The sequence below is a fragment of the Dasypus novemcinctus genome, chromosome 10 (genome assembly GCF_030445035.2).
Source record: "Dasypus novemcinctus isolate mDasNov1 chromosome 10, mDasNov1.1.hap2, whole genome shotgun sequence".
Classification (NCBI taxonomy): domain Eukaryota; kingdom Metazoa; phylum Chordata; class Mammalia; order Cingulata; family Dasypodidae; genus Dasypus; species Dasypus novemcinctus.
The window spans coordinates 109,151,293-109,176,374 of record NC_080682.1 but is presented as its reverse complement, the minus strand read 5'-3'; the positions used below and the strand labels follow the sequence as shown (position 1 = coordinate 109,176,374).

Sequence of the window (25,082 nt, the reverse complement as noted above, 5' to 3'; positions counted from 1 at the left end):
CTCCCTTAGGAGATGACATTTGAGTTAAGATGTGACAACTGAGAATTAAGCAGAGAAAGTGAGGAAAAAAGCAGTAAGAAGAGTATGCAAGGCTGAATCAACAGCATGGAGGAAGGCCCTAGAATAGAAGTGTTCACAGTGTATTCTAGAAGTTGAAGGGAGGTATGTGAGGGGGACAAAGAGAAAGTGGAAAGGTAGACACGGTCCAGATTGTGCAGGGTTTCATAAGACGTGAGGAATTGGTTCTTTGCGCCAAGAGCAGGAAGCCCCTGAAAAGTCTTGAGCAGGGGAGGGACAACTTTAGTGAAGAACCTTTACTCTGCTTTGTAGAGAACGCATTAAAGAAAGGCAAGAGGTCTGTTAGGAAGTGATAAAAGTAGACCAGGTTAAAAAAAAAAAGGTAGCTTGGATTAATATGTTAGTGATAGAAGAAGATAGATTTAATTCCGCTCTCCTAAGAGAAAATGCCAAAAAGTCTGGAATAAAAGGAACAGAAAAATGACAGATCTAAGAAAGGGGGAGATTGGTTAAAAAAAAAAAAAAAAAAAGCTAAGAGGTAACTATATAATTATGTATATACTTTAAAAGCATATAAGTATATATACATGCACATGCATACATATGTGTATAGTGGTCATATGTAATTTTTCCCCCTTCAACTATGTTTTATCTTCTGTCTGATTCATCCTTTGAGGTTTTTTCTTTAATTATTTTCATATCAATATTACAAATTACTCATTAACCCGAGATAATAACTACAATAAGAATAAATCCTCTTTAGTCAGTGCTTGTACCTCCCCGTTATTTTTGTTCATTCTTCAGTCTTGAGGGATTTAGGATGATGTCCACTCTGACTGCTTCAGGCTGAGAAGGGACATAGATATTATGGGGCAGAGGAAGGGAATTGGTTGGTTTTTTTGTGTGCTGGGGATTGAACTTGGGACCTCGTATATGAGAAGCTGGTCTCAACCACTGAGCCATGTCAGCTTCCTTGAGTTGGTTTTTTGTTTGTTTTGCTTGTTGTCCGTTTTTTGTTTTGTTCCGTTTTGTTTTGTTTCTCATGAGGTGCGAGGCACTGGGAACCAAACTTGGGACCTCTCATGTGGTAGGGAGCCACATCTACTCCCCAGAAAGGAATTATTTTGCTTGCAGTTGAAGATACTCCTTGCTTTTGGGATGGGGCTGGTCCATTTTCGTTATTTTGTTAGTTGTCCAGGTTAGGCCCGAAGAACTGGAGAGTGGGAGTTGACTATACCTGCTGGGTTTCAGGGCCCAACTACATAGGTAATTTTTATAATTATTTTACTGATGTAAAACATCTCACAAAAGATCATAAATCATAAGTATATAGCTTTTGTTAGATTTTCAGAGTGATATGTTCACAAACTTTCATCTAGATTTAAATATACATATATAAAACCAGCATCCCAAATACCCTCTGTCCCTGAGCACCCCATTCACTATTCCACTCTTCCCATGGTAGCACTGTCTGACCTCATATACCTTGGATCTGTTGTTTTATTTATGGGGGTAGAATGGGAATTGGGATAAAGCTTTTTTGTTGCTATATAACATGGACAGAGCAAAGTATAAAAATGGGAGTTTAGAGCTTGATGAATTTTTACAAAGTGAACATACCCGGGTAATGTTCAAGATTTTAAAAAATCCTAGACACCTAAGAAGCATCCTTTGTGTCTACTCCCAGTCATTACCCCTCCCCCAAAGTATCTACTGTTTTGTTTTTTTTTTTAAGGTTATTTATTTCTCTCCTTTTCCCCTCTCCCCCCCCCCCCCAGTTGTTTGCTCTCTGTGTCCATTCACCGTGTGTTCTTCTGTGTCCGCTTGTATTCTTGTCAGCGGCACCAGAAATCTGTATCTCTTTTTCTTGCGTCTTCTTGTTGTGTCAGCCCTCTGTGTTTGTCGTGCCACTCCTGGGCAGGCTGCACTTTTTTCATGCTGGGCGGTTCTCCTTACGGGGCGCACTCCTTGCACATGGGGCTCCCCTATGTGGGAGACACCCCTGCATAGCACAGCACTCCTTGTGCGCATCAGCACTGTGTGTGGGCCAGCTCATCACATGGGTCAGGAGGCCCGGGGTTTGAACCTTGGACCTCCCATGTGGTAGGTGGGCGCTCTATCCATTGAGCCAAATCTGCTTCCCTACTATTCTATCTTAATTGTGCCAGGCATCCCCAAGACCACCCTCATATTTGGAGATTCACTAAGAGGACTCCTGGAACTCAGCATACAGTTGTATTCATGGCTAAGACTTATTACAGTGATATAGAAAGGATACACATCAGGATCATTAAGGAAAAAGATTCAGGGGGAGTCTGGAGGAATCCATATATGGATTTCCTTATGCTCTCTCCTTCCCAGAAAGAGTCACGCAGAGCCCACTTTTCCCCAGCAGTGAAAACGTAGCAACATGTATGCCATGTTTATTCCCAGTGAATCTCATTAGAGACTCAGAACCTGAGGGTTTAGGGAGGCCAGTCACATAGTAATATTAAAATTCCAGACTCCCAGGAGAAAGGCGGGTGTTCAGCATAATCATATTATTGGCACAAGTAATTTAGGCACAGTCAGCCACCCTTATCATTTAGGGAAAGTTTTATATCAGGTTGGGAATTTTTTACCAGCCAAATTCCCAGACTCCAGCCAACAACCAACTTTGCAAGCTAAGCCTTTCTAAGGATAGCAATCTCAGGACTGCTCTGTTAGCTTGTTTGTGCACAGTCACCACAGATGAGTTTTGCCTATTCTTGACCAATGTAAAAGGAATCACAAGCATGTACTCCTGCTTCTTTTGCTCAACAACAGTATGGTTGTGAGATAGTAGGTAGTTCCATTCATTCCCATTGCCAAATAGTATTCCATTGAATGAATATGTCACATTTTGTCCTTTTATTGTTGATGGGCAGAGTTATTTCACTGTCTTTCCTTCACTGCCCCTTTTACACTGCATTGCCCCTTTTACATTGTAGTTATTCTTGTGAGTATGTAGTAATACCTTGTTGTGGTTTTAGTTAGTATTTTCCTGGTGACTAATGAATGAATTTGAATTTTTTTTTTCCATCTTTATTGGCCGTTTGGGTAACCTTTTTATGTTTAAGTTCCTGTTCAAGTCACTTGCCCATTTTTAAATTGAGTTGTCTGATTCATTTGTAGCAGTTCTTTATATGTGTCTTGGATATAAGTCCATTGCAAATAACTTCTTCCATTTTGTGGATTGCCATTTCACTTTTAAAATTATCTTTTAATGAATAAAAATTGTAAACTTTAAGTAGTCTCTTAATCTCTTCCTCTAGAGTTTGTGCTTTCTGGTTTTCTGCTTCCCTCTTCAAGAAATTTACTCTGGGAAGTGGACGTGACTCAACTGATAGAGTGTCCAGCTACTATATGGAGGGTCCAGGGCTCGATCCCCAGAGCCTCCTTACCCATGTGGTAAGCTGGCCCATGCGCAGTACCTCACACAAGGAGTGCTGTGCCACACAGGGGCACTGCTGCACGTGCCCCACACACAAAGGAGCGCTCCCGGTAAGGAGAGCTGCCTGCGTGAAAAAAAGTGCAGCCCTCCCAGGAGTGGTGCTGCACACATGAAGAACTGACTCAACAAGAACAGAAAAAGGAGACGCAATTTCCCAGTGTCACCGGATAATGCATGTGGATGCAGAAGAACACACAGGAATGGACACAGAGAGCAGACAACGGGGAGGAAGGGGAGAGAAATAAATAAAATAAATCTTTAAAAAAAAAGAAGAAATCTCCTCTAAAATCATGAAGATAGTCTCCTGTGTGTGTTTTTTAAAAAGTTTTTAATAGATCACACAAAACGTTACAATAAAAAACATAAGAGGTTCCCGTATACCCTACCCCCCTGCTTCCCCGTTCCTCCCACATCAAGATCCCCTTTTATCAGTAAGGTACATTTGGTGAATATACCCTGGAGCACTGCCACTCCGCATGGACCATAGTTTACATTGTAGTTCACACTCTCCCCAAATCCATCCAGTGGGTTATGGCAGGATAAACAGTGTTTTGCATCTGTCCCTACAGTATCTTTTCAGGACAACTCCAAGTCCCAAAAATGCCCCATGTCACACCTCTTCCTCCCTCTCCCTGCCCTCAGCAACTCCCATGGCCACCGTCTCCACATCAATGATACAATTTCTTCCATTGCTAGAGTCACAGCAGTTCTATAGTAGAATACCAGCAAGTCCACTCCAATCTACATAATATTCCTCCATTCTGTGGACCCTGTGATGGTGATGTCTACTCCACCTCTAAATCGAGAGGGGGCTTAGATCCTACATGGCTGATGAATATGATTCTCCTGCTTGCAGTTGTAGGCACTCTTGGTTCCCTGGTGTGGTGGTTGACCATTCTCATCTATCTGTCAGCTGACCTGGGTACATCCAACAAACCAGAGAGTAGGTGTTGCAACTCTGCTGAGGCTCAGGGCCCAGCTGGCACATGGACAGTCCAGAGATTCAAGTCTCCCGAGCATACACAAACCTCAGCGCCAGTCACAGGTTCAGTTAAAGTGGCAGACGCAGCATGTGTAGAGAGGTCACATCTGAGTCCCGCGCCATCACAATCAGGAGCACAAATTCCAAAGTAGAGCCCACTGGCAAGACAGTGAACTCCAGAGCCATGTGTTATGACCATAGAAGCTGTGTGTCTCCGTAGCCCTCAGGAGCACCAGTACCTGGGGTAGTATCTACTTTGACTGTCTCTGGGATCCTGCTGAGATGTGCGTAAGTGCAACCCCTTTGATGATCTCCCAACTCATTTTGAAGTCTTAGCCATATAAACTCATTTGTCTTTTCCATTTCCCCCTTTTATTCAAGGTTTTTTTCTAGTTGCATCATCCTCTGTTATCTTGTAGAAGCTTTTTTGTTTTGCCTTTTTATTTAGAGCAGCGATTCACTTGGAGTTTATTTTTGTGTATGGTGTGATGGTGGAGGTCAAGATTCATTTTTTTCATGTGGATATCCAGCTGACCTAAAAGTATTTGTTGAAAAAAAATCCATCTTCACTGTTCAATGCTGTTTTGTCTTAAGTACAGTAATTCTCTATTTTGTTCCATTGGTCTTTCTGCCAATACTACACTGTTTTTTGATCTTTAATTTTTTATTTTGAAATACTTTCACACTTACAGGATAACTACAAAAATAATACAAACCCCGTACAGAGAATTTCAACAAACCCCTACTCCATGCCCAGATACCCAGGTCCACCAATTTACCAATTTTAATATTTTGCCATATTTGCTACTTGTTTCCATCCATCTATCTGTCTTGTCTATCTATCTTCTAAACACTTGAGTGTTGGTTGTATATATTGTGCTCCTTGAATACTTAGTATTGCTATGTACATTTCCTGAGAACAAGAATACTCACTTAAATAACCACCTTAATTATCAGGTTCAAAAAATTTACATTGGTTTAAAGCTTAGTCTATATTCCATTTTTTTCATGTGTCCCAATAATGTCCCTTTGAGCCTTTTGTCATTGTCTTTCTCTTTAGTTGCTCTTTCCTTTTTTTTCATCTTTATAAATTGATTTTGTATTTACTTTTACATAAATGGAATCATACAATATGTAGTACTTTGTGTCTGGTTTCTTTCATTTAGCATAGTCTTTTTGTCTAATATTTGCACTGTCTTGATAAGCAATATAATAAGACAATATCTGGTAGTATTAAGTCTTCCAGCTTTTTTCTTTCTCAACAATTGGCTTGGCTATTCTTAGTCCTTTGAATTTCCATATAAAAAGTTTTAGAATCATCTTGTCATCTCTTTCTCCTCCATACCAATGCACACTGCACACACACGTGACATAGACACATACATGCAAAATAATTTGTTGGTATTGTGATTGTATTGAATCAGTAAATCAATATGGGGAGAATTGATGTATTTATAATTCAGTGTCTTGATCCATGAACTTGTATATTTCCCTATTTGTTCATCCTCTTTTTTTATTTTTACTTTTAAAGTAGAGGTTGTACACACTTTTCACCAGATTTATCCCTAGGCGTTTGAAATGGGAACCAAAGGTGTAGTTTAAGAATTGGGCTTTCTGTCCAATCTGTTCTTGATTGAGTTGTTACTGGTGTCAGAAAGCTGTTTTAGCTTAGTCTAGTACGATAATATATATGGTAGTATACTATGTGGAAGGTCTCCAGAGATTTAAGAATTAAAAACCAACTGAACTGCATAAATACTTAGACATTAAAACTCCTGTAAAATGTAATAATACTGTGAATATTTTATTCCTTGTTATTGTATGCATTAATATTTTTGGTTGAATGAAATGCAGTTTATCTGGGTGTGATTTCAGTTTAGGTTTGAAAATCATAACATTTCATCATGGTTTTACATATTTAGAGTAAAGGGAATTACATGTCAGGGTGTGTGTTTATGGGGGGGTTTGACAGTAATGTTAAGACAAAGGAGAATATACTTTGATGTAATTATTAAATGAATTATGCTTTCAAGTTTGTAACAGTTTGTCCATGACCGAACTTTTATTCTTAGAGACTTCAGGAGTAAAGGAAAGATCTGATTGTGACCATTAGCAAATTGCTAAACATCTACAAAGGGGGATTATAATAGTACCCACCTATGGAAAGAACTTAGAACAATGTCTGGTTCATAATAAATTGTTTATAAGCATTATCTATTATTATTTGTTTTTCTGCAAGTATTTAAGTACCAAGAGGGTATGAATTTATGTTGTTCACTATCTTTAATACCTACTATAGGTTAGATTATATAGACATAAATCACTGCATTCATGAAACTTGGAATCTATTCTGTGGGTATCATTGTAGATAATAAACCGTCTTCATAAGACAAATGAATGCAGTCTTAATCCTTCCTTAAGAAACTCATAGTTATCTATAGAACGTGTACTTGCTTATTTTCTACAATGACAGTGTATTGTTTCATTTGCTTGTTTAAGTTGAAATCCTAAGGGGGGATATTAGGCCATTGGCCCCTTGGTTGTGCAACTCTTTTGCTTATACTGCTGATAATTGAGACCTCTCTGATGCTTAGATCTCCTGGGAATTGAAAGATCCAGGTTTAAGTTCTGGTTTTGCCACTGATTTTGTACGTGACCCTGAGCAATTTACTTCTTAACCTTGTCTGTAACGAAAGGGTTTGTACTAAATGATTTCTGAGGTCTCTCCCAACTCTTCTTTTGTGATTAATCAACTTTTCCAAATTATGTTCCTGGGATAGGGGAGTTCCATTGTTCATATGTATATATTTGCCTTAAAACTGAATTTTGATATATCAATGTTGAGCTCATATTCCATGATTGTATTTTGGTTTTATTTATAGATGCCAGAAGTGGGTGGAGAATTGTAGGAGAGCAGACTTAGAAGATAAAACACCTGATCAGCTAAATAAACATTATCGGTTATGTGCCAAACACTTTGAGACCTCTATGATCTGTAGAACTGTAAGTAATAGGAAGGATTGGTTTTTGTTCTCTCTCTCTCTTTCCCTCTCTCTCACTCAGTGTCTGGTTGGAAATGTAAATATTTATTTATTTATTTGGAAGGTATCCATATATCTGCCACATCTTTTAAAATAGGTGAAGACAGAATTGAGCCGAATAGTATCTTTTTTGTTCTTAAAAACATATTTTTTTTACATCCGTGTTCCTGAATCCTCATTCCTACTCACTAGAGGTAACCACTTTTAAACTTCTTTCGTAGCTGCCAGAAAATTTGAAATTATTATAAAAGTATATATTTATTTAAGGTAAATTTGAGTTTTTATTTGGAGCAGTTTCTCTAGTGCTTTTTTATGAGTAAAATCATCATCTAGGAATGGAGAGCATGCTGTTTTATTTTTGTATATACTGTTAGAACTAATTCTTAATTTTTATGGGCTAGATACCACAGCAGGAAACAAACCATACAGGCAAAATGAAGAAACATTTCCATCAGTAATTTGCAATTTCACAAGACCTGGGTCTATCAGCTTTACTATTTATTACTCTTAACTGTGTGAGGTTGACCAAGTCGCTTCCCAACTCTGAGCTACAGTTTCTAATGAGATTAGACCATATAATTTCTGTGGTCTAAGATTTTTAGCCCTCTGTGATTCTGTTATTGCTATGCTTCATAAAAGGCACAAATTGGGCAGATTCACTTGTAATGAAGCAGACTTGAAACATTTTAATAACTATGTAGGAAGCTGATTTTGTTAAATTGTATATTCTTTATTAAGTATAATTAATGTATCATCTCAGATATTGGGATAGACAAACTTATTTGTAGATTGTACACTATATATGATATGCAGCAATTTATTTTGATATTTTTTTCAGACATTTTGCAGAAGCATCAGAAGCTAAAGAATGATTGAGTTATTTCTCAAAATTAATTGAAACAGATAGTTCTGAAATTATTGGGAAGTGAACCAATTCTGGTTCAACAGTTAAATCATGAATATTTGAGGGATATCTTTGCCTTGCTTTGTTAAGAGGGTAATAATGATCAACCAAAATAAGAATTTCATGTGATTTAAAGGCAAGCTACTTTTTAAAAAAGATTTATTTATTTATTTATTTATTTATTTTTATTTTTCTCCCCTTCCCTGCCCCCCAGCCCAGTTGTCTGCTCTCTGTGTCCATTCACTGTGTGTTTTTCTGTGTCCACTTGTATTCTTGTCAGCGGCACTGGGAATCTGTGTGTCTCTTTGTTGTGTCATCTTGCTGCATCAGCCCTCCGTGTGTGCGCCGCCACTCCTGGGCAGGCTGCACTTTTTTCATTCTGGGCTGCTCTCCTTTCCGGGCACACTCCTTGCGCATGGGACTCCTGTACACCGGGGACACCCCTGCGTGGCACAGCACTCCTTGCTGCACATCAGCACTGCGCATGGGCCAGCTCCACACGGGTCAGGAAGCCCTGGGTTTGAACCCTGGACCCCCCATGTGGTAGGCAGATGCTCTATCCATGGAGCCAAATCCACTTCCCGCAAGCTACTTTTTATGTTTTTGACATTAAGTAAAAATATTATTTTGAATACACAAGCCATATGCATTTTTACATTTTTATTTTAGTAATAAATATCTCTTAATTAGATAATTCCAGCCAGAGTAATATGAGAAATTTAAAATATTGTTCACACTTTAACTGTCTTGTTTAATCAGAGCATTGAACAGAAAGATGATGTATTTTTACTTTTAAAATTTTCAAATAATTCTTCCATCTTGAATAAATTTATCTAAATGGAAACATGTTCTTTCTACACATATGGAAGAAGGTGCTGCTATTGAAAAGCTGGAGTATTTGAACATCTATATTTAAATGTTTGGTTTGGCTTCCTTTGTTTAGCATTTAATATCTCACCAGTAAACCTTACTAGTTTAACCAAAGCCAATTGTTTTATTATCTTTGATGCTAGAATAAGAACTTTGCTGTATGCTCAAACCTTAATTCAGCAATTCAAGATTAAATCTTAACAGTGAGTTAAAAACTATCATGCATACTTGAAGATAGCCTTTTTTTGAGATATATACTTAGAAAGATTTATATAAAAAGTCACATGGTTTTCATTCATATTTCTGTTTTTTGTCCAGTATCTTTGAGCTTTATTTGCAAGTAGCAAATTAATTTTATTTGAATCTTTACAATTCAAGATAATGTTTTAACCCTCTCTTCCTTATTTAATAATTGGTAAGATATCAAAGAGTTCTCTGTTTGTGTGTGTTTGCTTATTTTTGTGTTATTTGCACAGTGAGAAAGATGAGAAGCTTTGGATATTAATTTTTGTTTCCTTCAGTGAGTGTGTCCCTGATGAAACCCTCATTCAAACTCCCTAGAATCATTGATCCAACACTAGAAGATGTGTGTAAGACAATTAAGAAATCAGATTTTCATCTCTGTTTTTTTCTGTGAGGCAGGGGGTTGAACTAGAAAATACTGAATCTAAATAAAAATTCTTCCCATGTATAAATGATTAACAGCTCTTTAGGTAAAACCCAAGATAGTACATTTTATTTATAAATATATTTTTTTCCTTCTTATCTTCCCAGCCTCCCATCACCAGATGAAAACATTTTTAAGAGTTGTTAATTCTTGTTTTCTGAGTGAAAAATTTAAGTTGTTATTCTTATTTAACATGTTCTTTAAACACACTTTAATAGTCAGCTCTGAAACAATGAGTCCTCTCAGAAAGCTTTAAATGAAGTGCACATAGTCTTTATCAGCGAAGAAATTTGAAGGCATTGCTTCTTTGGGCTAGCTGGGGAAATGTAACAGTTATCCAACTGTTATGCTCCCTTTTAAACTTGCTGTTCTCACCCAGCCCCCTCTGGGCTGGCTGTGGAAGACCGTCATCAACTAAGCATGTATCCAGCTACTGGACAGGGTGGATTAGGTTAACGGGGATTAGGATAGAAAAAGCGTTCTTAACCAGGGGTCTGTGATCTTGAGTTGAAAAAAAATCTATGATCTTTATTTTCTCTGGCCTCCGATGTTGAGTGTCATAAAACTATCTGCAGCTACATTCTGAGAAAGGGTCTGTGGTTTTTACCTGACTGGAAAAACGGTCTGTGAAACGAAAAAAGGTTAAGAACCCCTGTGGTAGAGAATGATCATCCTTTATTGATGAGATTATTAGAACTAGAAGGGAATTTAGAAATACCTAGTTTTAGTGTTTGCAAAAATGTGATTATATATGTTACTTGTGGTGTGGGAGATGATTTCAGGTGCCCATGAACCAATTTTTATTTTAGAAGTTTCGTAATAAATATGTTAAAAATTTAACTGGTTCATCAAATCATCATTTTATGGCTTATATTACTTAAATCAGTTTTAACAAAAAAAGTGACTTGATTGCATAAAAGTACAGATGATGATGTCACTGCAGTGACAAGCATAAATGATCATTAGTATGTGGATAATTTCATTTTGAAATTCAATACCTGAATTTTATTCAGAAGAGGAAACTGAGGCCCCCCAAAAGGGAAAATAATTTGCCAGGTCTCATAGTGAGTCACCACCAGTGGAGTTTGGACTAGTTCCTAGGACTTCTGAGGCCCAATTTATATCTTTTCTCTGTGCCTTGATGCTTCTCAGTAATAATAGCTAAAGCGTCATGAGTAGCAGATAGCAGATAAAGGAGGGAAGCATTACTATACAACATTCAAGGCATTTTTATGCTTGCTATAGATTTGGTGGACTTATGGAAGGACAGAACACATAAAGTAGAATCAGAATTACATACATATATAAAATACAAATACATTTGTTCTTTATGCCTATCATCGATTTAGTTCCTTAATTTATAATAGTAAAATTGCTGGAATGGCAAATGTAAAGAGAGTTAGAAATAATTGGCAGACCTGAACTGACAACATCGAATTCTGCAAGTGTCTGTGCTTTAGAGCTGGGGTTGAAGGATTGCTGGGGAAATCATTAAGCATAGAATTTGATTTATGTGTAATATATTCTTAAGGAATATCTCTGATTTATTAACAATTTTCTTTTTCAGAGTCCTTATAGGACAGTTCTTCGAGATAATGCTATACCAACAATATTTGATCTTACCAGTCATTTGAATAATCCACATAGTAGACACAGAAAACGAATAAAAGAATTGGTATGTATTTGATTCAGTACCTACCCCCAAGAATACTATGAGATCAAATATAGATGCAATCATATTAAAATGGATCCAAGTTATTCTCTTGAAATACAGAATTTCAAAGATAGCATTATGGAAAATGAAATTCTCAGTACATAGCTTTCTGTCATTGCCATCAGCAAGACACTCCCCCCCCCCGCTTTTTCTCCCTCCTTCATCCATTATTACCATCTCTATTTCTCTCCTCCCTGTTGGTATCCATGTTAGTAAATTTAATATATGTCATTTCAATTAATTTGTCCTATCTATAAATAGAAGGAGTCAATAAAATAAAAGGTTCCAGGCGTCATTGATAAAACTAAATACTGGTTCTTTGAAAAGACTACTAAATAATTTAGAAGAATAGAAAGTAAAAAATTTGAAAATTTTTATTGCTCTTCTTTATTATGGAGAACATGTACATTATTCCACGGAGTACTTTCTGAATACATTTTGGTTTTTGTTGGTATAGATTATAGATTCTGATTGTGATTGTTTCCAGCAAATTTGAAGAACTTTTTAAAATTAATTCTAATAGTCTACTGAGTTTTCTATGTGACTGATTTTATCATCTTCATATGCAGACAAACTGTCCCTTCTTCCTATCCTTATAATTTAAATGTTTTCTGTTTCCTGTTTATCAAGATCGCTAGTACTTGTTGAACAGCCCCAGTAATGTCACAGCTGGCACACTTGCATTATTCAGTTAAGTGTGGTGCTTAAGTGAATTTGGACTATAATTTTCTTTTTATGTGCTCTGATTATCCAATTATGACGTCAGGGTTCTACTAGCCTCATAAAATGAGTTGGAAAGGTGTCCTGTTTTTTTCTTAATTTTTCAAGGAATCTTATGTAAAGTAGCTACTATCTGTGCTTTTTATGTTTTATGTTTCCAGAAATTTATGAACTTCATCTAGGATTTTCAGATCTTTGACTCTGCTCCTAAAATTAAAAAAAAAATTTAATTGACAATATTCTTTCTTTTTTATTTTTTAACCGCTCCCCCCTCGCTCCCCTCCATGGTTCCCTCATATGTCTGCTCGTCTTCTCTAGTAGGCACCAGGGAACTGAACCCGGGACCTCCCACGTGGGAGGTAAGTGCCCAACTGCTTGAGCCTCTTCTGCTCCCTGCTGGTTGTGGCATTAAGGTGGGCACCCAATTGCTTGAGCCATATCCGCTCCCCCTAAGATTATTTTTTAAAAGTCTTTTTACAGAATCAATTTTTAGTTTTGTCAAGGATTACTGTACTTGTGAGCTATTTATTGATTTCTTCTTGATTCAAGGGATTTACATTTTAGACTTCTCTCCTAGCTTCTTGAATATTTAGCTCATATTTATGTGTATTCAAACCTATAAATATCTGGCTAAGTCTGTTTTTAGCTCTGTCCCACAAGTTTAGATGGCCCATAAGTTTATATTGTTTAGTTCTAAGTATTTTGTAATTTCCCTTATTTAACATATGGTTATTTTTGTTAATTTTTGGAATTTTTTATTTTTATTTTTACATGCACTCTCTCTTCCCCATCCCCTATACATTCCCACTCCCCAGTAACCTCTAATCTCCTTTCTGTCTCTGCGAATATGGTATTTGTAGTCATATTTTGTGAGACACAATTTTTGCCCTTATGTATCTTGCTTTTTTCACTAAATAAAGCATAATGTTTTCAAGGTTCTTCCATGTTGCAGCATGTATCATACCTTCAGTTTTTCTTTTGGCGGAATAATATTCCATTGAGTATATTGTGTTTTGTTTTATCCTTTAATTTCTTGGTAGATATTTGGGTTGTTTCCAGCTTTTGGTTGTTGTGAATAATCCTGCTATAAACATTAGTAAGGTTCTATTTGCAACCTTCCTTTTACTCTCTTTGGATATATGTTGAAAAGTGGGATTACCTGGTAAATGTTAAGTCTGTATTTGACTTTTTTTCTTTTTAAAGGTCCTGAGGGCTGGGGATTGAACCTGGGACCTTGTATGTGGGAAGCTGATGCTCAGCCACTGAACCACATCAGCTTCCCTGAGTTGGTTTAGGTCTTTTTTTGTTTGTTTTGCTTGTTGTTTGTTTTTTTGTTTTTTTCAGGAGGTACTAGGAACCAAATCCAGGACTTGCATGTGGGAGGAGGGCATTCAACCGCTTGAACCACATCTGCCCCCTGTCTTTAACTTTTTGAGGAATTAATTGGCATATTGCTTTCCACAGTAGTTGTGCCATTTTACATTGCTACCAACAGTACACTAGAGTTCCACGTTCTCTGCATCCTCCTCACCACTTGTTACTTTGTTTTTATTATTGTTATTATTATACCTATCTTTGCAGATGTGAATTGGTATCTCATAGTGGTTTTACTTTTCATTTCTCGGATGGCTAATGATTTGAGACTCTTCATGTGTTTAATGGCCATTTGTGATTCTTCTTTGGAGAGATGTCTATTCAAGTGCTTTGCCCATATTTTAATGGGATTTTTGTCTTTTTGTTAAATTGTAGGAGTTCTTTATATATTCTGGACATTAAGCCCTCATACAATTTATGGTTTGAAACTTTTCCCCCATTCTGTAGGTTGTCTTTTCATGTTCTTGATAATTTCCTTTGATACACAAAGATTTATCTTTTGTTTCTTTTGTTGCTTGTGCTTTTAGTGTCATATAAAAGAATCTACTGCCAAATCCTGGTCATGACAATTGGCCCTTATGTTATCTTCTAAGTGTTTTATTGTTTCAGTTCTTAACACTGAGGTCCTTGATCCATTTTCTGGTATATGGTATGAGATAGAGGTCTAACTTATTCCTCTGCATGTTGATATCCAATTTCCCAATACCATTTGTTGAAGAGACTATTCTTTCCCCACTGCTTATTCTTAACACCCTTATCAAAGATCCAGGGAGCGGATGTAGCTCAAGTGGTTGAGCACCTGCTTCCCATGTACGAGGTCCCAGGTTTGATCCCTGGTACTTCCTGAAAACAAACCAACCAACAAAAACCAACTCTCACTGGGGAGAGGGTATAGCTCGGTGGTTGAGTGACTACTTCCCATTCATGAGGTCCTAGGTTTAATCCCCTGTACCTCCAAAAAAAAGAAATCAATTGGTCATAGATGTATGAGATTATTTCTGGACTTTGAATACTGTTCCACTGATCTACTTCTCTTTGTGCCAGTACCACAATGTTTTGATTACTGTCACTTTGTAATACAATTTGAAACTAGGAAGTATGAATCCTCCAACCCTATTTTCTTTTTCAAGATTGTTTTGGCTGTATGGCTCCCCCCTGCAGTTCAGTATAAATTTGAGGATCAATTTTTTCCATTTCTGGTAAAAAGGCTGCTGGAATTTTAATAGGGATGCATTAAATTTGTAATATTGACAATATTAACTGTGTTAACTCTTCCAGTCCATGAACATGGGGTGTCTTGCCATTTATGTAGGTGTCTAATTTCTTTTGGCAGTGTTTTGTAGTTTTCATCATACAAGTCTTTTTTTTATCCTTAGTTAAATTTATTCCTAAATAACATTCTTTTTTATGCTATTGTAAATGAATTTTTTTTCTTCATTTCATACTGGCTTGTACATTTGTATTAATAGTATATAGGATCATAGTTATTGGTTGTGTGTTGACCTTGTACTCTGTCATTTTACTAAGTTCATTTATTTGGTCTAATAATTTTCTTGTAGATCCTTTGGGTTTTCTTTCTTTTTTTTTTTTTTAAGACTTATTTTATTTATTTCTCTCCCTTCCCCGCTGTTGTCTGCTCTCTGTGCCCATTCACTGTGTGTTCTTCTACGTACACCTGCATTATCCGGCAGCACTGGGAGACTGCCTCTCTTTTTTGTTGCGTCATCTTGCTGCGTCAGCTTTCCGTGTGTGTGGCGCCACTCCTGCGCAGGCTGTGCTTTTTTTTTTTTTTTTTTTTTAAAGATTTATTTATTTATTTAATTTCCCCCCCTCCCCTGGTTGTCTGTTCTTGGTGTCTATTTGCTGCGTCTTGTTTCTTTGTCCACTTCTGTTGTCGTCAGCGGCACGGGAAGTGTGGGCGGCGCCATTCCTGGGCAGGCTGCTCTTTCTTTTCACGCTGGGCGGCTTTCCTCACGGGCGCACTCCTTGCGCGTGGGGCTCCCCCACGCGGGGGACACCCTTGCGTAGCACGGCACTCCTTGCACGCATCAGCACTGCGCATGGCCAGCTCCACACGGGTCAAGGAGGCCCGGGGTTTGAACCGCGGACCTCCCATATGGTAGACGGACGCCCTAACCACTGGGCCAAAGTCCGTTTCCCAGCTGTGCTTTTTTCATCCAGGGTGGCTGGCTCTCCTTGCAGGGTGCACTCTTTGTGTGGGGGGCACCCCTATGTGGGGGTGCCCCTGCATGGTACAGCACTCCTTGCATGCGACAGCACTGCACGTGGACCAGCTTACCACACAGGTCAGGAGGCCCTGGGGATCAAACCCTGGATCCTCCATATGGTAGACAGATGCTCTATCAGTCGAGCCACATCTGCTTCCCTGGGTTTTCTATGTGTAAGATCATGTCTCCTACAAATAGAGATAGTTTTACTTCTTTCTTTCCAATTTGGATATCTTTTCTTTTTCTTGTCTATTTCTCTGGCAAGAATTTCTAGTACAATATTGAACCTCGGTGGTGAAAGTGGGTATCTTTGTCTCGTTCCTGATACTAGGGAAAAAGCTTTGAGTCACCATTGAGAATGATGTTAGCTGTGGATTTTCATAAATGGCTTTTATCATGTTGAGAAAGTTCCCTTCTATTCCTCGTTTTCTGAAAGTTTTTATAAAGAAAGGATGCTGGATTTTGTCTGATGCCTTTTCTGTATCTATTGAGATACTCTTGTATTTTTTTCCCCTTCGTTCTATTTAAGTAGTATATTACATCATTTGATTTTTGTATGTGAACTACCCTTGCCCTTTCGGGGGTGAATCCTACTTAGTCATGGTGTATAATCTTTTTAATATGTTGGATTTGGTTGCTGTTATTGAAGTTTTTGCATTTCTATTCATAGGGGAAATTGGTCTGTAGTTTTTTATACCCATTGTTGCTATTGAAATCTAATACCATACTGGTCCTTGTTCCTTTTTAGGGATCTGCTTTTTCTCCCTCAAAGCTTTTCACATTTTTTCTTTATATTTCACATTTTAAATTTTACTAAACTATATCTAGATGTGAGTTTATTTCCTTATCTAGCCTGTTTAGCATTTTATGAGACCTTTCATTCTGATGACTTACATCTTAAATTCCGAGAAAGTTTCTTCATGCGTTCTTCCCCTCCATTTATTTTTTTCTGGTTCCCCTGCCCTCTGGGAGTTCTCCTGGATGAATGCTGGTATACACACACAATTCTTCCTTATTATCAGCTTCTTTCCTAGTAATATATATACCATGGCTTGACCACTTCCCATTCCATACCTATTATTTCCCTATACCCTGCCTCTCAGGGAATGTCAAATACCTCACAGCAGGCACGCTTTTTTACAGATCTGCCATCCTTGTTATAGTTGGGCAGCCCATAGGATAAGGAGGAAATGTTCCGGGTTGGTCTGTCTAATGATGTTTCTTGTTATCAGCAGTACCATGCCCAGTACTGCCCAGCAGGTAATGTGCTGTCTTCAGCTGTCATTGGCACTGCTGCTTTCCTTTCACAGAATAATAGTAATGGGTTCGGCCATGAGCTAAGCATTGTAGAAGGTTGGAGCGAGAGAAAAAGACACAACTAGAAAGTTCTTTCTCATTCTACCCCTGTATGTGGTACTTGGCCCTCTTCCATTCTAAGTTGACATTTCTTTTCCATGTTGATACCTATCACCTGCTTCCCAGATATTTCTCACAGCTTTTGTGTTAGGCTCTGGGATCCAGAACCCTCTCTCTGTGTGACATCTTCAGGATATCATTTGACCCCAAGTGCCATAGTATACTTTCATGCCTTTTATTATCCAGTAAACACTTGTTACTTTAAGTTATAATGATTTAGGTATAAAGTAAATTAAACGATATATTCTTTCTCCTCTAGGATTTTCTTATAAGCTTAGAATCATTAACAAATTATTACTGTTCTTGTTTTCCTGTCATCTCAGTCTGTTTGAAGAATATATTCCATATAAAGTATTTATGTTCTTGAAAGAAATAAATTTGCCTCAAAATGTGCTTTTGACTGAGTGAAAGTTGATATGTTAGAGGTTAGTTTTCTTAAAGATGGCTTGTCTTTTTTTCTTTTTTCTTTTTGTCACTTAGAGTGAAGATGAAATCAGGACGCTGAATCAGAGAAAAAGTAAGTGATAGTGTTAATAACTCAACTTCTGAATGCCTGTTTAAAAAGGCCTTGATATGGTAAGGACAAATATGTTTTATGTTCAAAACCTGCCTTGAGAAATAGGTATGAGTGTGGTAGGCTTTGTCCTGTAGTCTGGAATGGTGTGTGAGACTAAAGGCCTATTTCAGTTTATCTTCACAGAGTGCCACTGTGCTATACATGTGCTGCTATACCGGTGCCATGGGCAGGCCTCACAGAGATGACTGCTTCCCCTCTGCTCTAGCTGCTCTGAGTGTGATGGGGGGGCAGGTACACGGACACTGTGCCCAGCGCGGGACCAAAAGGACACCAGTTAGGGCAGGAACAGAATCTCTGTCCACTTAATTTGTGGTGCAGAAGTGTTTGAGGAATAAATGCTATGAGGGCACTTAGCCATTTGGTGGGTTGAGGAATAAATGCTATGAGGGCACTTAGCCTTCCTGCAGGTGCTGATTCCTGAGCAGTGTCGTCAAAGAATGAGAGCTCATTGTTTCTGTTCTTGTCAGAAATTACTATTACTCCTTTACCTCCTCTGCCTCTAAGTACTATTTTCTCCTTTTATCAATGAGGAAACATGGTCTCAGGCAGAGAAAGGAGGGAAAGTTATTCTAGGCAGAAGCAGAGTGACATGAAACAGATTGCCAGATTTGCGGAACTACAATCATTTTGTTATTATTGGAACTTCTAATTACTCATGATGACTAGAAAATTAGCCTGGAGGAGACCATATGGGCCAGAACTTGCAGGATCATGAGCTTTTGGCAGTAGGAATGACCAAGAGGTTTGTGAGTAGGTGATGACCTGGGCCCGATTTTCGTCTTACATACTCAGTGTAGGATTAGAAATGGTAACACTGGAGGCAGGGAGGCCATTAGGCTGTCAGCAGACCGAGCAAGATTTAAAAGGCTTGGTGGTAGTAGTGAGGATAAAGAAGAAATAGATGCAGTGAACTTAAGATGCTGTGTATCTATAAGTCTTACGTACAGAAGAATGCCCAAGAGGAGACAGACTTAATGTTATTTCATATTCTTTGCTCCATAATGAGCATAGTTTTAGAAAAATAAAAACACTAGAATTAGTATTTGTTGATTGGAAGCAGAGAGTAATGGAGAAGAGAGAGGGAGATGGGCATCCAGGATAACATTCTACTTTCTAGCTTGGGAAAGTCTCCATACTTATGTCTGTCTATCTTATCTGTCTCACTTATCCCTGACTCAAGCTGAGTCCTCTTTTTAGGACTTCCCTCACAAACTTAGAAAAAGTGGTAATAAGAGGTACTGTTGATTGAGTGCTAAGCAGGCCAGGGACATGCTAAATGTCCTCATGTGTATGAGATTGCATTTAATCCTCATAAAGCTCTGTGGACTGTGACAAATTAAGTACAAACTTCTTAGAGTAGATTAAAAGGCCTTACACAAGATGGCCAAAACTTTTCTTCCACTATTTTCCTACCACAATTCTTTTCAAATTACTTCTTGTGTTTTTGCTTGTTTGTTTGTTTAAAGCAACTAGACCCTTTGCACTGTGGGCATTTTAGACTGGAGAATTCTTTGTTGATGGACAGGCCTGTGTATTATAGAGTATTTAGCAGTACCCTGCCCTCTACCCACTCGATGCCAGTAGCACACCATCCATCAAAAATGTTTCGAGACATTGCCAAAGGTCCCCAGGGGCACCAAATCACCCCCCAGTTGAGAACTACTGCTCCATAGTATATGAGGAATAGCAGCCCCATCTTAGTTGAAGGGGGTAAGAAAAGGATGCTCCCTGACCCTGCTGAAACCTGGATAAGCTCTGAAGAGTCCTGGGATGCGTAGAAACATGGTTTGCACAGACTGCAATCAGACTAGACGTCTTGCTTCCTTCTCTCCCTTTGGTGCTTTTGTTAAAGTCCTTCCTTCCTTCCAACTGAAGTGCTCTCATTGTCTATATCCTCCTTATTCTTGTCATCATGTACAACTTCTTTATATATGATATGTACAAAGAAGTATATGTATATGATTCTATGTATATGTATATGATTTTTTTTCATGTTTCCTCCCATGATACTGCATAACTCTTGGTGGCCCTCTCCCTCTCTTAGTCCTTAGGTTCTATGGCTGTGATTTCTTAGATTAGGATTCTAGTCCCAGGGCTGCCACTGACCTGTATGACTGTGAGCAGGACACTTAACCTTGCAAAGCCTCAGTTACTCTGTCTAAGGAAGAAAAGATTAGGCTAAGGTATTCAATATTCCAGCCCTGAAAATTACATGAGTCTACTTTATATTATACTGATTTCTATAGCTCTGCCCTCTCCCCTATAAAAGTGTGGCTTAATGGTTTGATAGAAACAGCATGGACCTTAGAACTGGACAAGCGTGGATTTGAATTTCACCTCCAACCCTCTAACTGTATCTGTGACCTTGGGCCAATTATTTACTGTCCTTACTTGTCAAATGGGGTTGATACCACCTGCCTAAAAAAAAAATAACGTGATGTATATAAAATGCTTAGCACAATTCCTCTATAAAAGTTGCTTTCCCCCCTTTTTTTCCTAACATGGACCATCTCTTATTATTCTGATTAACACATGAAGTACCTTGTTATTGTCTTAGACGAAATTGTTCTTATAACAGTATTTGCAATAGTGTTTTTTTTTTAATTGTTTGTTTGTTTTGTTTGTTTGTTTTTAAGTACTGGGCCGGGGATTGAACCTGGGCCCTTGTATATGGGGGGCCGGTGCTCAACATCTGAGCCACATTGGCTCCCCTGATTGGCTTTTCTGTTTGTTTGCTTGTTGTTTTTTTATTTTTGTTTCTAGGAAGCACCAAGGACCAACCCTGGGACCTCTTATGTGGCAAGCATGTGCTCAGGTGCCTGAGCCATATCCGCTCCCCTGCATGTATTATTAAAAAATATAAATCCAGGGGAGCGGATGTAGCTCTAGTGATTGAGCACCTGCTTCCCATGTACGAGGTCCTGGGTTCAATCCCCAGTACCTCCTGAAATATATATAAATGTATGTTTATAATGTTTATCTTCCCCACCAGAGCATCTTATTTTAATCTCTATATCCTGGTCTCTGGTCCAGGGGGTATCCAGATAATGTTGAAAGAATGGGTTTATGGATTTTATTTGATCAAGCAAAAATTTAATGTTTTTTGTTTGGTTTTGTTTCCTCATTAGCCTGCTTATGAAATTAATTTTTTGTATTCTAGTTGATGAAACTTCTGAACAGGAACAAAAACATAAAGAATCAAACAACAGCAATTCTCAGAACCCCAGTGCAGAAGAAGGGGGTGAAGAACAGGATGAGGACATTTTACCTTTAACCATTGAAGAGAAGGAAAACAAAGAATACCTGAAATCTTTATTTGAAATTTTGATTCTTATGGGGAAACAAAACATACCTCTGGATGGACATGAGGCTGACGAACTCCCGGAAGGCCTCTTTACTCCTGATAACTTTCAAGCACTGCTGGAGTGCCGAATAAATTCTGGTGAAGAGGTTCTGAGAAAGCGCTTTGAAACAACAGCTGTTAATACATTGTTCTGTTCGAAAACACAGCAGAAACAGATGCTCGAGATCTGTGAGGGCTGCATTCGCGAAGAAACCCTCAGGGAAGTGAGAGACTCGCACTTCTTTTCCATCCTCACTGATGATGTGGTGGACATAGCAGGGGAAGAGCACCTGCCCGTGTTGGTGAGGTTTGTCGATGAATCTCATAATCTGAGAGAGGAATTTGTGGGCTTTCTGCCTTATGAAGCTGATGCAGAAATTTTGGCTGTGAAATTTCACACTACAATAACTGAGAAGTGGGGACTGAACATGGAGTACTGTCGTGGACAGGCTTACATTGTGTCCAGTGGATTTTCTTCCAAAATGAAAGTTGTTGCTTCTAGACTTCTGGAGAAATATCCCCAAGCTGTCTATACACTCTGCTCTTCCTGTGCCTTAAATATGTGGTTAGCAAAATCAGTGCCTGTGATGGGAGTATCTGTTGCATTGGGAACAATTGAGGAAGTTTCTTCTTTTTTCCATCGATCGCCACAACTACGTTTGGAACTTGACAGTGTAATTTCTGTCCTTTTTCAGAGCAATGAAGAAAGAGGAAATGAACTGAAGGAAATTTGCCATTCTCAGTGGACAGGCAGGCATGATGCTTTTGAAATTTTAGTGGATCTCCTGCAAGCACTTGTTTTATGTTTAGATGGTATAAATAGTGACACAAATGTTAGATGGAGTAACTGTATAGCTGGCCGAGCATTTGCACTCTGTAGTGCGGTAACAGATTTTGATTTCGTTGTTACCATTGTTGTTCTTAAAAATGTTCTATCTTTTACACGAGCCTTTGGGAAAAATCTCCAGGGGCAAACCTCTGATGTCTTCTTTGCAGCCAGCAGCTTGACTGCAGTACTGCATTCACTCAATGAAGTGATGGAAAATATTGAAGTTTATCATGAATTTTGGTTTGAGGAGGCCATAAATTTGGCAGCCAAACTTGATATTCAAACGAAACTCCCTGGCAAATTCCGCAGGGCTCAACAAGGTAACTTGGAATCTCAACTAACCTCTGAGAGTTACTATAAAGAAACCCTAAGTGTTCCAACAGTGGAGCACATTATTCAGGAACTTAAAGATATATTCTCAGAACAGCACCTCAAAGCACTTAAATGCTTATCTCTGGTGCCCTCTGTTATGGGGCAGCTCAAATTTAACACATCGGAGGAACACCATGCTGACATGTACAGAAGTGACTTACCCAATCCTGACACACTGTCAGCTGAGCTGCATTGTTGGAGAATCAAGTGGAAACACAGAGGGAAAGATATAGAGCTTCCTTCCACCATTTATGAAGCCCTCCATCTGCCTGACATCAAGTTTTTCCCTAATGTTTATGCATTGTTAAAGGTCTTATGTATTCTTCCTGTGATGAAGGTTGAGAATGAACGCTATGAAAATGGACGAAAGCGTCTCAAAGCATACCTGAGGAACACTTTGACAGACCAGAGGTCAAGTAACTTGGCTTTGCTTAATATAAATTTTGATATAAAACATGATCTAGATTTAATGGTGGATACATATATCAAACTCTATACAACTAAGTCAGAGCTTCCTACAAGTAATTCAGAAACCATTGAAAATACATAAGAGACTTTTAGAATAGGTTTTCTCTTCTATTCAGAGAAAAAACTGTAAGGCGTATGTAGGCCGCTTAATCACTGAATATCTTTACCTATAGGTCTCCCATTGAATACATTAGTCATTAAAAATCTACTATTTAAAGGGTCCCTGTTTGAACTCTCATGCTTTGAAGACCATCCATTCTTCCAGAAAGGTAGCATTGGAAGTGCCACATTTCATTTCTGTGTGATCTCTATTGGTGGCATGCTGGAATTATTTTAGTTAAGTCATTTTCGACATAACATTTTCATCACTGTGGATCCAGTCAGGTTATCAATTTGGTTATCAGTACTTTGAAGAAATAAATTGAGGAAATACGGAAGGAAAGGAATATATTTTGTAAAATGTAACAATGAAGCTCACAGCTGACTTTTAACTAGTAGTAGTTTTAAGTATATTGTTAAACATTGTATTGGACAGTTAGGGAATTACCAGAGAGTGAGAGAAACTGAGCTTGCCAAGCAAGGATTTCAGTGTGGATTTTGTCTTTATGAAATGAACATAAAGGAGCAAGTTACAATTTGAATGCCTTTTTCACATCTGGTTGTTGCTGTTTACATTCCTTTATTGAGCCTACACCTTCATAAGCTCTTTAGCAGGTATGTGTTAAACACTTCTGTTTCATGGTAAGACAGTATCTAGAGGCCATGGATACTGACAACTGATTTGTCTCTTCTGTCTATTTCCATGACTATATCTACTGCCTCATCTTGATTTATAAGCAAAACCTGGAAAGCCTACAAAAATAAAGTGTTTCGTGGTTTATCTAGGAATAATACAAAAAATATTGCTGTTATTTTTGGTGAAGAAAATCAATTTTGTACAGTTTATTTCAATCTAAATAAAATGTGAATTTTGTTTAAAGTTTGGGTACATTGCTTTTGGTGGAGACAAAACAGATGTTTCTGGTATATTCTCCTTTCAAAAATATTTTATTACCAACCTCACGATATTCAAGATGCGCTTTTATTTCTTTTTTTGTATATGAATATAGACAGACGTTTTAAGGGAGTTATCAAATATGTTTTTCATGTCATATAGTGTATGGCTCCTGAAATAAATTTTCAGGGTTTTTGTTATTGTTGCCAGCTAAAATGTAAACGAATGAATACAGTTGCAGAGATGTCATTTAATTATTTTATGTTGGGGTACCGTTAGTGTCATTTGAGCTTTTATAAGGTAGAATGGGGTAGGTACATTTGCTGTTTTGCTGAATCTCAGTCGTACCCATACAGATTATAAGCAGAGTTTATTTTATAGCCAGAGCTCTGAGAGGTGCCCCTGTTCTTGACAGAAAGAACTGAGCAGGTTCATGATGGCAGGATGACAGTGAAGGGGAGACAGAACTAGCCCTTCAGTACTGCATCCAGTTCTTAGAACACGTAACTGCAGTGTGACCTTGGCAGATTTAGATTTACTTCATCTGGGTTTTGTTTCCTCACCTCCAGAAACTTACCTTCTGGTTGTGCCATGAGGGTTAGATAATGTATCTGTTGCTGCTTAGCAACATCCCAAAATTCAGTGACTTAAAAAATTTTAACATTTCTCACAGTTCTGTGGGCCAGCTGAGAGATTCATCTGGTAGTCTCAGCTGGGTTCTGTTGTGTGGCTGCATCCAGCTGGAAGGTTGCTGGGGACTGGGTGGGGCAGATAGGCCTCCCTCGCCAAGTGGTCATTCATCCTGGGCTTATGTATGGTGGGCTTAGAGTAGAACCATGAAAGTAAAGGCAGTAGCTTCAAAATGTGGGCTACAGAACACACAGAGTGTCATTTCAACCACATTCTTTTGGTCAAAGCAAGTCACAAGGCCAGCCCAGATTTAAGGGATGAGGAAGTACATTTCTCTTGATGGGAAGAGCTGCAAAAGATAGGGTGCAATAATATTAAAAACATTAGGCAACAAGCATTAATTAAGCTCTTAAGGTATCCATCACTTGTTTTTATAATCTATGTATATTTTCTAATTTGAGAC

The 25,082-nt window shown here is 38.2% G+C and overlaps 1 protein-coding gene across 1 annotated transcript in view; it reads left to right on the top strand.

The window, feature by feature from the left end:
• The window catches only part of THAP12 (THAP domain containing 12), a 30,123-nt gene extending 6,149 nt beyond the window's left edge, over nt 1-23,974 (top strand). The window contains exons 2-5 of the mRNA XM_004450976.5: nt 7,355-7,475; nt 11,522-11,629; nt 17,887-17,923; nt 21,144-23,974. Coding sequence (XP_004451033.1) covers nt 7,355-7,475; nt 11,522-11,629; nt 17,887-17,923; nt 21,144-23,077 — 2,200 coding nt within the window. The 3' untranslated portion in view covers nt 23,078-23,974. The remainder of the gene's footprint in view (nt 1-7,354; nt 7,476-11,521; nt 11,630-17,886; nt 17,924-21,143) is intronic.
• The last annotated feature ends 1,108 nt before the right edge of the window (nt 23,975-25,082 follow it).